The sequence below is a fragment of the Nomascus leucogenys genome, chromosome 9 (assembly GCF_006542625.1).
Source record: "Nomascus leucogenys isolate Asia chromosome 9, Asia_NLE_v1, whole genome shotgun sequence".
Classification (NCBI taxonomy): Eukaryota; Metazoa; Chordata; class Mammalia; order Primates; family Hylobatidae; genus Nomascus; species Nomascus leucogenys.
Window position 1 is genome coordinate 57,023,624 of NC_044389.1, and position 15,289 is coordinate 57,038,912.

At 36.1% G+C, this 15,289-nt stretch overlaps 1 protein-coding gene across 4 annotated transcripts in view; it reads left to right on the forward strand.

The window, feature by feature from the left end:
* MTHFD2L (methylenetetrahydrofolate dehydrogenase (NADP+ dependent) 2 like) overlaps positions 1-15,289 on the forward strand; it is a 181,039-nt gene that overhangs the window by 100,209 nt on the left and 65,541 nt on the right. For all 4 annotated transcript variants that reach the window (XM_030818984.1, XM_030818985.1, XM_030818986.1 and 1 more), the window contains one exon: positions 1,618-1,710. In XM_030818984.1, the coding sequence (XP_030674844.1) occupies positions 1,618-1,710 (93 nt within the window). The remainder of the gene's footprint in view (positions 1-1,617; positions 1,711-15,289) is intronic.

The window sequence follows — 15,289 nt, forward strand, 5'->3', positions numbered from 1 at the left end:
TCAACTTTTCCAAGACATTTTTTATTGAGTTTATTGGTACATTAAACATTGGTAAGTTCTTAAATTTTTTTTGCCTTTGTTTTGCCTTTTGTCTTGGTTCTGACACTTTTTAAATATATCTTTCTATTGAATTTTTAAAAATTTGCATATGGTAAAATTTACTCTTGGTGTGCAGTTTCATTAATTTAGACAAATGCATGTAGTCATCTATTAAATTAATTAGTCTAGCACCACTAGAATCGGAATAGCTTCATCACTCCCCAAATTCCCCTGGGTTTGCCCTTGCATAATATCCTTTTATTGATGCTGTGTCACATCCATTTTTATTACTCATCATTGAATGAGTTGGATGTTTTTAGATCTACTGTTTACAGGACACTTCTTCTGGGGGTTAGAGGAGGTCCTGTGCAGCCTTCTGACTCCTTTATTACTTTCACAGAGTCAGATTGCATTCTTCTAAAATAGCCCCTCTATGTAAGTGTGTTCCCACCCACTCTAAACTATACTGGGTCCCGGAAGGCTTTTCTGCCTTTATTTCTATTCTCACTGCCCCAATTAGGAAAGCTATATTTTTTTGCACTTTGGGATAAACTTTTCATAGAAGTGTATTTTTGCAGTCAATTTCAGAGATCTGCCGCTGCCGGCCATGTTGTCATTCTCCGCATTTCTTTGCTGACTTTCTCCCTGTATGGTATCTACTGATTGCTGCTTTTGGTAACTCTTAACATGTTTTTGGAGTCTGTAGAAATTAGGTCTTCCAGTTTTTCTAAAAATGGTGATCATGTAACTTTTGTTGTTTTGGTTAACTGTGTAGCATTTGCACATCTTCCAGGAGAAGACAAGATGCAGTCTTAGCCATATTCTTACCAGACTGCACTTTATCACCAACTTTCCCTCACTCTCCTTTCATGGCTCACACTTTAAATATTGGAATCTCTTGCCTCTCTTGTTCATTCATCACTCCCTTAAGGTTTTCATATAAAAACTTCCTGTGATGTACCATAACCTATGACAAAAAAATTTTGCTATTTTCTAAATACCCACTTTCAAAGTTGGTTAGTTTTTTCCTGCTATTCTTTTAGCTTGGAATGCCTTTTTCTTCCTTACCTGATTAGAATACTTCTGCTTATGCATTAAGACCTAAAAAATGTATTTCCTCCTTTAGGAATCCTTCCTAGACACCTTCTCAAGACAGAATTAATCTCTCAGTTGTGCTCCCACAATATATTGTCCCATTTTTTGTTCACTTATCTTGTTGCTTTTAGTATTTGTTTGCCTGTCATTATGAAAACAATGAGTGTCGCGTATACTAATGTATTAACCAGTCAACACAGAATTTTCAAATTCTGTGTTTCAGGGACTCTACTTACAGCTCTCCTGTGATGATCGGCACTTACCCTAATTTGGTCTCATTTGATTTTCCTTTCATTTAATTGAAGGGTACAATATTTTGGTTCCTCTTGGTTTTCTTGTCTACCTTTTGTGCTCAAAGTGATTTAGTCATGTCAAAGTAGCCTTTCTACTCTTAGGAAATAGGTGAAACTCTTCTAGATTTAGAGCATTTGTAAAATTTTTAAAAGTTCAGTAATCACTGATAGAAATTCTTCTGTATTCCAGGTGATGCAACTGTGACAATAGCTCACAGATATACCCCCAAAGAACAATTGAAGATTCATACGCAGCTGGCAGATATTATCATAGTTGCTGCAGGTAAGTTCTTAGTGACTGTTATTTTTTGGAATGTCATCAGCAGAATACTTCCTGCCCTAAATGCTGACATGTTTGAAAGCTTTTTGAGAGAATTAGCTGTATGTATGACTAACTTCTGTTGATTGGATTCTGTCTCTTGGCAATCATTATATCAGTCCATTGTGCCTATGTTAGCATTTGTTACTTCATTGTGGAAAACCCAAGCAGCTTTTGGGATGACAGATTAAGCACAAGAACAATGTGCACTTTGCTAATTGCTTTGACAAACATGGTTTAACAGCATTTACAGAAAAAGGTTGGTGCAGGTAAATAATACATTGTAGCTATGGAGAACAATAAAACTTGTACTTTCAAGTCGTATCGTGGAACATAGAATGTTCAGGTGAGGGGAAAAGATGGTCACTATGCTGCCCTAAACACAGCCAGGCTGAAGAATTATGTTCTGAAGTCTAGACTTTAGGGGAAAAGTTGATGGATGAGACCATGTCCAAAGGAGAGTATCTAGGATAAGAATCTTTCCAAAAATGATGACATATGAAATTTGGTCTGATGAACTGAGGATGTTTGGTCTGGAAGAAAGAAAGCATGACCTAAAGAGATACAACAACTTTTTTTTTTTAACATAAAGAAAAAAACCCAAGCCCAAACTTTTATAATAATAAAAGCTGCCTCAAAGTCACCAGTTCTTGGGATAGTAAGTTCCTTATCACTACAGTGATTAGCAAAATAGATGAAAACATAAGTGGGATTTCATAGAGCATTATTTGTCAATGTTTATTGGATTTTGCCCCATTTTGGTTGACAAAAAAATCATCCCCTTTCAACATTATCAAAATATTTCAATAAATTAAACAACATAGCTAAATATAGAAAAGAAAGCTTTATGGAATATATGTATATGTATACTTATATTTCATAAGATTAAATTTATTTAAATTTATTTGTGTTTTCCTACAGGGTAAGTTGACAAGAAAGATATTTTAGAACATAGAAAAGGCTGGAATATGGGGCTTGTGTATGGATAATTCACTTACAGATATTTGAGAGTTTATCATATACTCTCATTTTAATTAAACGTGTACTTTTGAATAACAAAGACAGTACTAAATTTATTCATTCATTCAATAAATATTGGACCCTTCCTATGCAGCAGTATCTATTTTAAATTTTAGGAATACAGCAATGGATACAAATGATGAAATGTCAGCCCTCGTAGAACTTACATCTTAGTGGGAGAGAGAGCAAATAAACAGTAAAATATAATGTCAGATAATGATAAGTGCTATAATGAAGTTGGATGAAGGAATAGTGTTTTGGGGATACTGTTTTAGATTGATTGATTGATTGGTGAAGATCTTTCTTGGGAGGTGACCTTTTGAGTAGAGTTCTTGTCCTGGCCATTCTTCATTTGTCCACCAGCCCCAATGTCTGCCCTTCCCTGCTTGGTCTGGTCCTGAGAGGCTGACTAATGAAGATGGCCTCACCTATGTTCCTCTGACACTGGCTCCCAGCAAGGTTTGGCACTAGTAGGATATCTGAAGGAGAAGAAGAGAAGTGTTAAGTCATGGTGTTTCTTCTCTACTCTCTTCCATTTCTACTGTCTTTCTCCTTTCTCCTGCATCGATAGCTTTTGCTCAGCATCCTTTCCCTGACAGCTAAGGCTCTCACTGGGCTGCAGTAACACCATTTCCTCACCCCTACAGACCTAGGAATGGTACAAGCTTCCTCCAGTTTCTAATCTCTCAGAGCTGCAACAGCTTTTGTTTTTATCTTAGCCTGAATATATCGCTGTAAAAATTATTTCATTACTATATGGGGTGGATTCTGCTTCCCATGGATATACCGACAGAAGCAGATCTGTATGAAGTAAAGGCACAAATCAAGAACCATTCCTGGGGGAAGAGCATTCCGAGCAGAGGGAACAGCAGACACCAAAGTCCTTAGGCAGGAGCATGCTTGATGTATTCCAGAACACAGGTCTTTGACGGCTTATTATATTACTCTGATTTTAATTAAATATTAATAAATTATGAGGATACTAGTAGGAAATGTTGTTGGGAAGGTAGCCAGGGTTAGCTCATGAAGGACATTGTCGGCCATGGTTAGGATTTTGATATAAGCCAAGATTGGCTGACAGCAGATCAACATGGTCTGACTTAGGTTTTAAAGGACTGATCACACCTTTAAAAACATATCAGACCTTATGTCTGCAGTTGTGTCAAGAACTGACTCTAGAGGTGTAAAAGTAGAAATAGAGAGGGGGATATTGCAATTTCATTTAATGGATCTAGATTTTGCTCTAATTTGTTTTGTATTTGAACACATAGTTTCAATCAAATTTAATAAAATATCTGATTCTTCTATAGGCCCTTTTCTGGAACCCAGAATATATATGTGACTGCAGGAACAGTAGTTGGCTCCTCATAGAGTAAAAATAGAAATGTTCTTTTTCCCAGAAAAAAAAATCAATAAGTTGGTACAGATAAACATAACCACATTTCCTGTTTTTCTGAAAAATTACATTTGGGTGATATCAAATGCAAATTTTTGAACTGCGTTGACAGAAGTCAGGCATGTTTAGAGAGTTGGTAAACTTTTTCAGACCACAGATCAACATTAAGTGAAATACTGCTTCAGCCACTGATACCTTCATGTAGATAAGTATTATACTGATTTCTTTTTAGAGACACTTCTGTTCACACACAAGATACAGAATTTGTTGAGTAAAGAGGAATTTGAATGCTCATCTTTGTCCATTTCTAACCTTAGGCAAATGAAGTTCACATTATCCATAAAAGGTATTATTTGACTAATGTTAACAGCTTGTACAGAATATTTGACAATTGTCCTTAGATAACATCAAATATTATATTGAATGAATATTTTATTCTAGTGGAGAAAAATCTCTCAGTATGCTTTCCTACTCATGGTTTGTTTTATTATTATGACAAATGGCACATGGGTGGTCACAATCCACTTGCCAGAAACACTGATATTCTCTTGTAACTAAGTCAAAGCTTATGCCATAATGCCAACACTGTTGTCTTCCTTGAGTTTATCCTCTCTAGCTTTCTTTGTAAAGGCCTAAATCAGCCTTGATTACAGATATTTAAAAAGAAGACAGGAAAAGAAAAAGAAAAGGAAAATAAAGGAAGAGAAGGACAAGGAAGACTCAAGCCTATATAAAACAAACAAGACAGGAGCCAGGAGGTACTCAAGCCTTAGGTGTGGTGGGTGTTGAGGCTGTCCCACAAGCATCCCGCTGAGGGTATTTTCTTACCACCAGAGGGCGCCAGTCAGGTGAGCAGCTACTTCAGATGTAGCTTGGCCATACACCATCCTAATCCTAGTTAGAAGACATTTTAAACAAAGACAGTGGGAATAAGTCCTGTTCCTTGCTTTTTTGTTTCACCTTTTATGTCTCTTACTAAATACAGAAGTATGTTGAATGTAGAAGACAGATTTGTATATAGTTCTGCAGTCTTCTTGAAGAAATAAATATTTAGCCAGTGGGAAATTCAGGGGAAGAAAATTGAGAATTTATAAGAAATAACTAAAGATTGCTACATTTCCAGTTAATTAATAATTACCTGTGGAAGTTAGGGATAAAAAATTTAGGCATTTATAAATTATAGAAAAAAATGTGAGTGAATATAAAAAAGAAATCCCATATAACCAGACAATAGGAATAAAGTATTACCAGAATGACCATATCATGCATTGTGTGTGGGAAATAAACAAATACAAATAGCAGTGGGTATGTAAAAAGGAAATAGTGATCTAATAGCAGAGGTAGCCAGAACGGGGAGGGCTAGATCACTGTCATAATGAGAATGTCAGCATATATGGAAACAATCTGATCTAGGAGAACTCAGAGTAGAGGAGGAGGATTGTGTGATATATATCAGAAAGAATGATAGTGTCTGAGAGATGAGAGTGAAGAATGTGGTGATGAAATCTTGACACGAGCTTGAAAAAAGTAAAAGAGGAAATCTTGTGTGAAGATCCTGATACATGAATATTAGCTTATATTAATATTAATGTCATCCCTCCAGTTTCTCATAGTACTACACCTGCTGGCTTATATATCACTCACCTTTTTAAAATTGCCACCCAAAATTGAGAATTAGACTCAGTTAGAAGCTTAGATCTGCAGAATCAGACCCTGACACACTATGCAATTAGAAGTAAGTAGCTTCAAGTCCCTACTCAAAGCCAAATCTCTGAGTTCACAGAGAGAGTTAACAAGTTTCTAGAGTACTTTAATGTACCATGGTTATAGCACATAGTACCTGTTTATAGTTGTTATCTTCATTAGACTACAGCAGGTAAAGGCGTGGTTTTTTTTTTTTTTTTAAGCTTGCTAGGTAAGTGCTTAGAACAATATCTAACACATAGTGGTTGCCCAGTAAATGTGAGCTGTGTTGGACTTTTTCAAATTGATACATATTTAGCCGATATAATCTAATTTTTTTAAGATGGAATTATTCTAGTTGTTGAATTTACAAAGTGTAGCATTATTTTTGGGAACTACCAAATTATTCCAGTTTGTCATCATAAAGTAGTTGCTAAAGCAATAAAAAGTGAAATATTTATTCATGAAAGAGTAGTTCATATCATTAAGTGTATGAATGCAGTGATTTAGGTGTAAATGTTAAGATTAAGAAATGATGGGAAAGGTGGCTGGGGGCAGTGGCTTACACCTGTAATCCTAGCACTTTGGGAGGCTCAGGTGGGTGGATCACCTGTGGTCAGGAGTTCCAGACCAGCCTGTCCAGCATGGTGAAACCCTGTCTCTACTAAAAATACAAAAATTAGTCAGGTGTGGTGGTGGGTGCCTGTAATCCCAGCTACTCAGGAGGCTGAGGCAGGAGAATCACTTGAACTCAGGAGGCGGAGGTTGCAGTGAGCCGAGATCACACCACTGCACTCCAGCCTGGGCAACAGAGCAAGACTGTCTCAGAAAAAAAAAAAAGAAAAAAGAAAAAAAGAAATTATGGGAAAGGTGAAGAAACAGTAAGGAAACTATTACTGACATCTAAAGCACAGTAAGAGTATTGGATGATCGAAAGGGGAGGAGCAGTTTAGGGAAAGGCTAAATCAGCTTTGCACGAGCTACTGATAAAGAAGGGAAAGCTAGCCAGTATCAATTCTAAGATCATGTTGGAGATCATTGGGCTTTCTCGTATCTGCTTTAAGGAAACTGTAGGCTATCCTAAGTCTGTAAAATTCTAGGAATCTTCATTATTCGGCAGGATAGGCAAGTTTTTTTAGACATTGTCCACATTACCCTCCACCCATCTGAGTAAACTCTGAAACTATATTCAGGAAATGAGCTGCTGAGTCAATGCCACTTGCATGTCAAGCTCTGGATGCAGTGTCGCGGTGGTGAAAGCTGGCATTTTTGGCCACTAAGCCATCCCTTCCAGCGTGACAAATGAACCTTCACAGTGTAACTTTAGAGTGTCTATTGCAACACTTTTAATGACAGATACCATGATATAAAACAGGATAAATGGGCAATTTAGTAATTCAGAATATTCATACTTACTTGTCATAAAGTACAAAGTGACCAACTAATTTCCTTTCACCACTTCTGCAATCATATTATCAAGTCTTAGAAACACTCCCATCCAACATTATCCTAGGGCTCAATAGGGTTTTCCCCTGGGTGTATTTCCTCCTCCTTGAAACAGGGTTCATAATTTTCAGGAAACCAGGACATTGAGAAGTTCCAAGGGGTGGGGCAAGGAAATAGCTCCACCATCCCCACAGCTCATGCAACCCGGGAGTACAACTTGCTCACTTACAGCCCTGAGTGCTTCCTGAGTGATGCCAGCACATTTCATGGCTTCACTCATACTATAGTCCTTTCCATATCTCATTTCTTATTTGTTACTGTCCAGCTTGTCCTCTTTTGCTAACCTCTGCTACTCCACTTAAGAGTTCCTTCCCTCCTTCCTACAAGTTGCCATTATTTTCATGGTACAGAGTAGTGAAAATGCACAGGCCTTTCTAAAGTAGGAATTCCAGGATTTAAATTCCAGCTCTGAGACTTGCTGATTGTGAGCTCGGTCTCATCTCTGAATCTCAATCTGTTCATTGATGTGATTTAAATGATAATAATAAAAGTAACCTTTCATAGCAATGTCTACTTTATATTTTCTATCTTAACTATGCTGATCTAAGTAGAATTTCCCATATCTAAAATGATGCCTTTTACTTATTGAAAGGCATTTTAGTGTGGTTTATGTGTAATACCAAATAAATAATATTTAATGCTTCTCAAAAAAAAAAAACCTTTTGCATAGTGTAATCAAGCTAGCCAATCCATGTAAAGAGCATAGCACAGTGCCCAGTATATTGCAGATATTCAATAAGTGTTATGTGTTAATGTGTTCTATGTTAGACATTGCATGTGAATATTTGAACAATTTAGAAATGATAAATCAGTTGATTATTAAGCTACACCTTAGAATAACTAAAAGAATATACTTCTTGGTTGCTTTTGATACTAATATAGTATCAGAGTAGAGTAGTTATTATAAGCATAAATAAATTAATCTAAGAAGTGACTTACACATGAGGGACCAACTTTATGGAAACTTTATTTTTATACTTAAGATGTATGACTTCTCAGGATGACATCAGCGCTTGTTCATAGATGTGTATTCTGTTGTTCCCTGGATGAATTCCTTATTGCCTCTCCCTCCTTTGGAACAACTTGACTTTGAGAGGGGAGATAGGGAAGGTCGAGGCACTTAGATGAAAGGGATTTTTTTCTCTCAGGCCTTTATCCACCATCCCAGTCTCCCTCTCTCTCTCTTTCTACCTCATCTTCCCACCTCAGGCTATTCTGGCCCTCTCAACCCATGCCCAAAGCCTAAGTTACTAAGTAAGCAAAGCTTCCCTGGTCTGCAGTGAACTTTGTCAATACCTGAGAGGGCAGCCTGATTACTGATATTTTTCTTGGTGTCAGTAATACATCCTTACTGCAAAAACTTAGAAAACTTGGACAATAGAGAGGGAGGGAAAGAACCTTAATCCCAACCAAAGTGAAATAAGGTAAACAATTTGATGTTTGACCTTGTACTGTTTTATATTTATACATAGATCGAAATATTTAAACAATTCTTTTGCCTTGTATATACTATTTGTATTTAGCAGCTCTACACTGTGTACCTGTTTCTTTATAAAATGCTTTCTTCCAAAACAGACTTCTAATGACTCTATAGTATTGAGCACTATGGATATACTAAAATTTATTTATTCAGTTCTTGACTGTTGGACATTTAGATAGTTCCCTGAGTTTTACTGTTATGAATAATGCAGCAAACAGCTGTAAACATCTTAGATTATTTGCACAAGTAACCTGTAATATTTATCATATTGGTCTTAAGTTTATTTTCTTAGTAATTATTACTTATATTCTAAAAACAAATGAACATTTAAGCTTGGCATATAATAGAGGCTTACACATGTGTTTAATATTAAAGCATATTTCATACCTTACCTGTGCATTTATGTAAAGTTTTAATAGAGAGGGGAGATAGCTGTGTCTCATTTGTAACCCATTCTCTAGGCCTGTTATCATTACCAATCAGTATACTATGAAGCTTTAGATCCTTATCTTTCCACAAGAGAAGATAGAAGCCTGGCATGTGGGGAAAGGGACTCAAATATGAAGTAGGGTGTAGTATCAAAAGAAACATGGTCTTTAAAGTAAGGAGAGTTTGGTTTTAAATTCAATTTTAACTTTAAAAATCACATCTAACTCTCTGGGCTTTATTTTCAGCTATCGCAAAATGGAGGTAGTAATACTAGTGTTTATAAACTGTCATGAGAATTACATGCTTAGCACATAATGGCTACTAAGTGAATGTAGTTTCCCTTCCCTTCATTATCCTATTGTGTGGTGAGCCTATCACTAAAATTACAACATGTTTTAAATGAAAATATATGAAAATTTATTGTCTATTATGAAAAGCCTTTGTCTTTAACTTTCTGATACTTTGGTAATATAGACTGTACAAAAACATGTACAGACTTTTATATATTTTCTTGCTCATTAGCCTCAAATAAGCAAAAACATTTTCCCAAGATTGATCACCTCAGAACCATCACAAAGTTTAATTTTTTTTTCTTCATTTGACTGAGACCCTTGCATTTTTCTCCTCAACTTGTTCTAATTACAGGGATTTTTGAAAAGGGGGGTTTAATCTTTTCATCTCTAAGTGTTTTCAATCTATGCTATTAGTACATGGTTAGCTGAGGTTGATTTTTTTTCTTTTGAGGCTCTTCTCTCAACACATATATATGTACTACTTCTGATTTTTCATGAGTAAAACAAGCATTGATAGCAATATCCAAAAAAGCTTCAGTAAAGAACAATTTAGATCAAAGATCTTTCTTCACTGTGGAGAGTCACAGACTTCCTTGGAAATATACTTTAGATGGTCAAATGGTACATCATTTAAACTTAATTCTACTTGGGTCCATACATGTATATCATGGGCTTGGGAAGAAGTGAGGTTCTTCCTTTCAAGTTATGTCTGTAGCCTTTGATATTATCACTTTGTTATATTTTTATGTCCAGGCCTTTAAAAGGTTTATGTTAGGAAATACTTAAATATACCCAAAAGTGTATAAGAATAATGTTAATTAAAATGTTAACACTTATGCTATCAATACCTAAATTTGACTGATGTGAATATTATGTATATTTTCAATCTACCTGTTTTATATTTCTATAACTTGCTTTGTTTTGACTAATACTATGACTTGAAAGTTTGCCCATGCTAACAGATGTAGCACTATTTCTATAATACTCAATTGCTGAGTATCCATTTTCTGTTGATGAATATGTATGCTATTTCCAATTTATTGCTATTATGAACAGTTCTGTAATGTTTAAGTTTATACATATTTTCTTCAAGACTCATTCAATCATCCATCCAGCAAATACTAATTTTGCCACTGGTACATATTAAGCCATACAGCAGGCAATAGAAAAAAAAATATATATAAACTTGGTTCAGCTCTTGAGAAGTCCAGACACTAGTAGAGGAGAAAGATGTACAAACAAATTAGTGTAATACAGCTTGCTAGTGCAATATTAGATATATGTGTGTATATATATGTACATGTCTATCTGTTTAGAAAAGGAGACTGTGTGTGTGTGTGTGTGTGTGTGTGTGTAAGAGACACAGATAGATTGAAAAATAAAAACAGAGACAGAGAGAGAGCATCATTGGAGAGGAAGTAATAGCTCTTTTCCTCTGACTCTGAAGAGTAAATGAAAGAGTTGGGTTTCATCCCACAGAATGAATAGAAATTCACTAGGCAGAATAAAAGGCAATGAGACTTCTGGCAACTTAGAGCTATAAAATGCTATGCATATAGCAAAGAAAATATTTACTCTTTCAAAATGACAGGTGCCTGTCTGTGAGTTGTGAAAGATGAAGCATAACGTTTAGGAAAAATCAGACATCATAACAAATTAAGAAATTTTAATTTTATCCTGTAGGTCATAGGCAACCTTTAAATAATTAGAAGCACTGGAATAACATCATATTTGAATTTTAGAAAGATCACTTGGATAGCCCCTGTGCAGGGATAAAACTGGAAGTAGCATTGATGTGGTTCTACACTAATACAGGAGTAGATGAAAGTGAGAAGGAAAAACAGGAAGTAGACTAGAAAGACTTACTGGCTTTAGAGACTAAGTATATGGTGTTGCCATTAACAAGGAAGGGTATATAGAAAGGAAGCAAGGTTTGAGAGAAGTAAAGATGTATGAGTGGGAGGAGATAATTAATTCAATGTGAATGTGTTGAGTTGATGACACTAGGTGTTATATTCAGGTGGAAAAGTCCAGGAGAGGGTTGAGATATGTGGATGTGGGGTTTGGGAGAGAGCTGTGTTCTGGAGTGATAATTTTGGAAGTCATTAATATCAGGGGTATTGGACACGAAGGCATGGATAAAACCATCTAGAATAAGTCTGTTTATAGTGCATGGACTGAATTTCTATTTCAGACATATTTGAAGTGTGTTGGTTGATATGGTTACTTCTATAACATTGCCTTCTTGCTTCTGTATACCTAGTGCCAATGAAAGATAGCCTATTCTTATTCCAGCATCTACTTCAATTGATTGTATAAGAAAAAACTGGTATTTTTATGAAGCTTTGTTGTTTCATACCTGTTGTTCTTTTGTAACCCCAACTTTATCAGCTTGAAAGCATTGTTTGAGTAACATGAGAGAATGTATTTGATAAACCAAAATGTGCCATATAATGGAGATAAAATTGTGTCCTAAAAATAAAATGATGGACTTCACTTCATAAATATTTAATTTTTTACATGTAAAAGATTAAATTTAAACTTCTTTAATGTAATGTAAACTTCTTTAAGAAATGTTTCCAGCAGGCCAAATTTTTTGTTTTTGCTTGCATTTGTAGTCTTTGCATAGTGGATTTATTGTGACCATCTAATGCTCAGTTAATTTCCATTATCTGACTTGTCCAGGTTACCAACTTGACCTGGTTTTTACAGTTTTATTGCTCACAGCCTATTGTATCTTCACAGCACTTTTTTCTGTGACCAACAGCCTGGTTTTAGTAACTCTGGATTTCCCATGTCCATTATTTGATTATGTTAATGCTTTCTAAAACACAAATAAATTGTTTTCTCAATTCCTTATGGCTTGATTATTTGATTTCTAAACCAGGTTGCCTAAATTTTGCTTGAAACATCTATTGACTTATTCACTCTTATTCTTTAAAAACTAGGACCTGAAAACGAAAGTTCTACATGCTATGGATGTGCTCAGTAGTTTTTTCTAGCCATCCAGCGTATTCTCTATGGTCTCACCTTGTCCTTTATTCCTTCACACTTGTGGTATCCATTCAACTGCCCTGGGGCTCAGGTCAAGGCAACTTATGACACACTAGGGTCTACATTGCTAGTATGGATTGAAAGCTTTCTCTCTCTAGCTCAGTCATGCCAGTAAATGATTATCTCTGCATGAAAAACAGGATAGGCTTCACATATCTAGTAGAGAGTGGTGCGTAACACACATGTATTTTCCTAATGTGTCAGTAGATGATTAAAAATCATACTTTAAGTTTTATGTGCCTTTTTGGATATGTTCCATGAATATTATCACTCACTTCATCAAGAGACTCCAATAAATGCTATCTGAACTTACACTGAAGAGGAGGTATAAGGCATTTTTCCCCACCATACTTTCAGTGGATTTATCTCTTTTTAGGTTTTTTTTAAAATAAACTTTACTTTTTATGGGATTATATGAAGTTGTACTTTATAGTTGTAAAAAAGCCATTTAATAACACCCATGTCAGGCATAAAATATGCTTTTACATTTTGTAAAATTTAAATATGTTGTGGTAACATGGGATGACAAGGGTGCTTTCATATAAAGGATAAAAGTCCTCTCTCAATCATATTGTGAAGTATAACAAAATAATAAAGAGGAGAAGGAGAAAGGAAATACAAAGAAAGGACCTACATGACATATGTGATGAGTAGGGAATAGTAAGAATTATATTGGGACAGCACTGGAGTGAAATCCACTGTTCTGTGACCTCCAGCAGCCAGGACCATGTCTTATTATATTTGTGTTTCTTGTACCTGGTGAAAACCTTGCCTTTAGGACTAGAAAACTCCCTGTTCAATGAATGAATTCCTTTCTTTAGAAGTCAACTGCTTAATGGGTTAGGCGCGGTGGCTCAAGCCTATAATCCCAACAGTTTGGGAGGCCAAGGTGGGCAGATCATTTGAGGTTAGGAGTTCAAGACCAGCCTGACCAACATGGTAAAACCCAGTCTTCACTAAAAATACAAAAATTAGCTGGGCATGGTGGTGCACACCTGTAATCTCAGCTACTTTAGAGGCTGAGGCACGAGAATCGCTTGAGAGAATAGTTTGAATCCGGGAGGCGGAGGTTGCAGTTAGCTGAGATCGTGCCACTGCACTCCTGCCTGAGTGACAGAGCGAGACTGTCTGGAAAAAAAAGGAGTCAAGTGCTTATCTTGGTCTTGGTTTAAGCTTTTTTCCTAGAAGGTAAGGAAGGTCTTCATAGGGGAAGATGATCCTTTCAGGACTCATTCAGCCTTAGATTCTCTTTCATACCTTGTTTGGGGCTGTTCCACTTCATGAAAGCTTAATATGGCATTGCATCAGCACCACTGACTCAGAGCTTGCACCTGCCGAGTTCAAAGAAAGGAAGGGAAGAGGCAAAGAATTAACTGAGAAATTACTGTCTTCAATGAAAAAACTAGAAAATACCATTGCTTTACTTTCTACTGTGGGTAGGAATATAAGCCTTTCTGTAGGTGAAGTCATCATTCCAATGGTGTATTCAGAGCATGGTATTACTGAATGTCTGTTGCAGACATGTGCTGACTATCAGAAGGTGAACAATTTTATTAGATCTATAGTCATTATTGTGTCATTTTAATAGCATCAGCATATCTAATTAATACCTAGGAAAATTGGTATTTAAAAAATGTAGTGATCAAAATGATACATGTCAGTGCTTATGTAATAATCCATACAGAGGTGGTGTTTGAAATGTACTATGGAGACTCTGACGGAGCACCTGGCTACCTGCTTTAGGTGTGGCTTTGGTTCTGAAGTACAGCAGTTCTGAGAAGGAAGGAATGTGTATTGGTATATATCCGTGGTGCGTTCTAAGGCAACTTTCTATGAAAGTCCTTTCTTTTTACTCATTTATGTAGTTAAAGACATAAATGTTAGACCTAAACCATAAAAACCCTAGAAGAAAACCTAGGCAATACCATTCAGGACATAGGCATGGGCAAGGACTTCATGTCTAAAACATCAAAAGCAATGGCAACAAAAGCCAAAAGAGACAAATGGGATCTAATTAAACTAAAAAGCTTCTGCACAGCAGAAGACACTGTCATCAGAATGAACAGGCAACCTACAGAATGGGAGAAAATTTTTGCAATCTACCCGTCTGACAAAGGGCTGATATCCAGAATCTACAAGAAACTTAAACAAATTTACAAGAAAAAAAACAACCCCATCAAAAAGTGGGCAAAGGATATGAACAGACACTTCTCAAAAGAAGACGTTTATGCAGCCAACAAACACAAGAAAAATGCTCATCACCACTGGTCATCAGAGAAGTGCAAATCAAAACCACAATGAGATACCATCTCACGCCAGTTAGAATGGCGATCATTAAAGGAACGAAATAATTGCATTCACAGCAAACTGGATGGAATTGGAGATCATTATTCTAAGTGAAGTAACTTAGGAATGGAAAACCAAATACCATATGTTCTCACTCATAAGTGGGAGCTAAGCTATAAGGATGCAAAGGCATAAGAATGATACAATAGACTTTGGGGACTTGGGGGAAAGGGTGGGAGGAGGGTGAGGGATAAAAGACAACAAATTGGGTATACTGCTTGGGTGATGGGTGCACCAAAGTCTCACAAATCACCACTAAAGAACTTACTTATGTAACCAAACACCACCTGTTCTCCAAAAACCAATGGAAATAAAAAAAATCATTAAAAAAAAAAA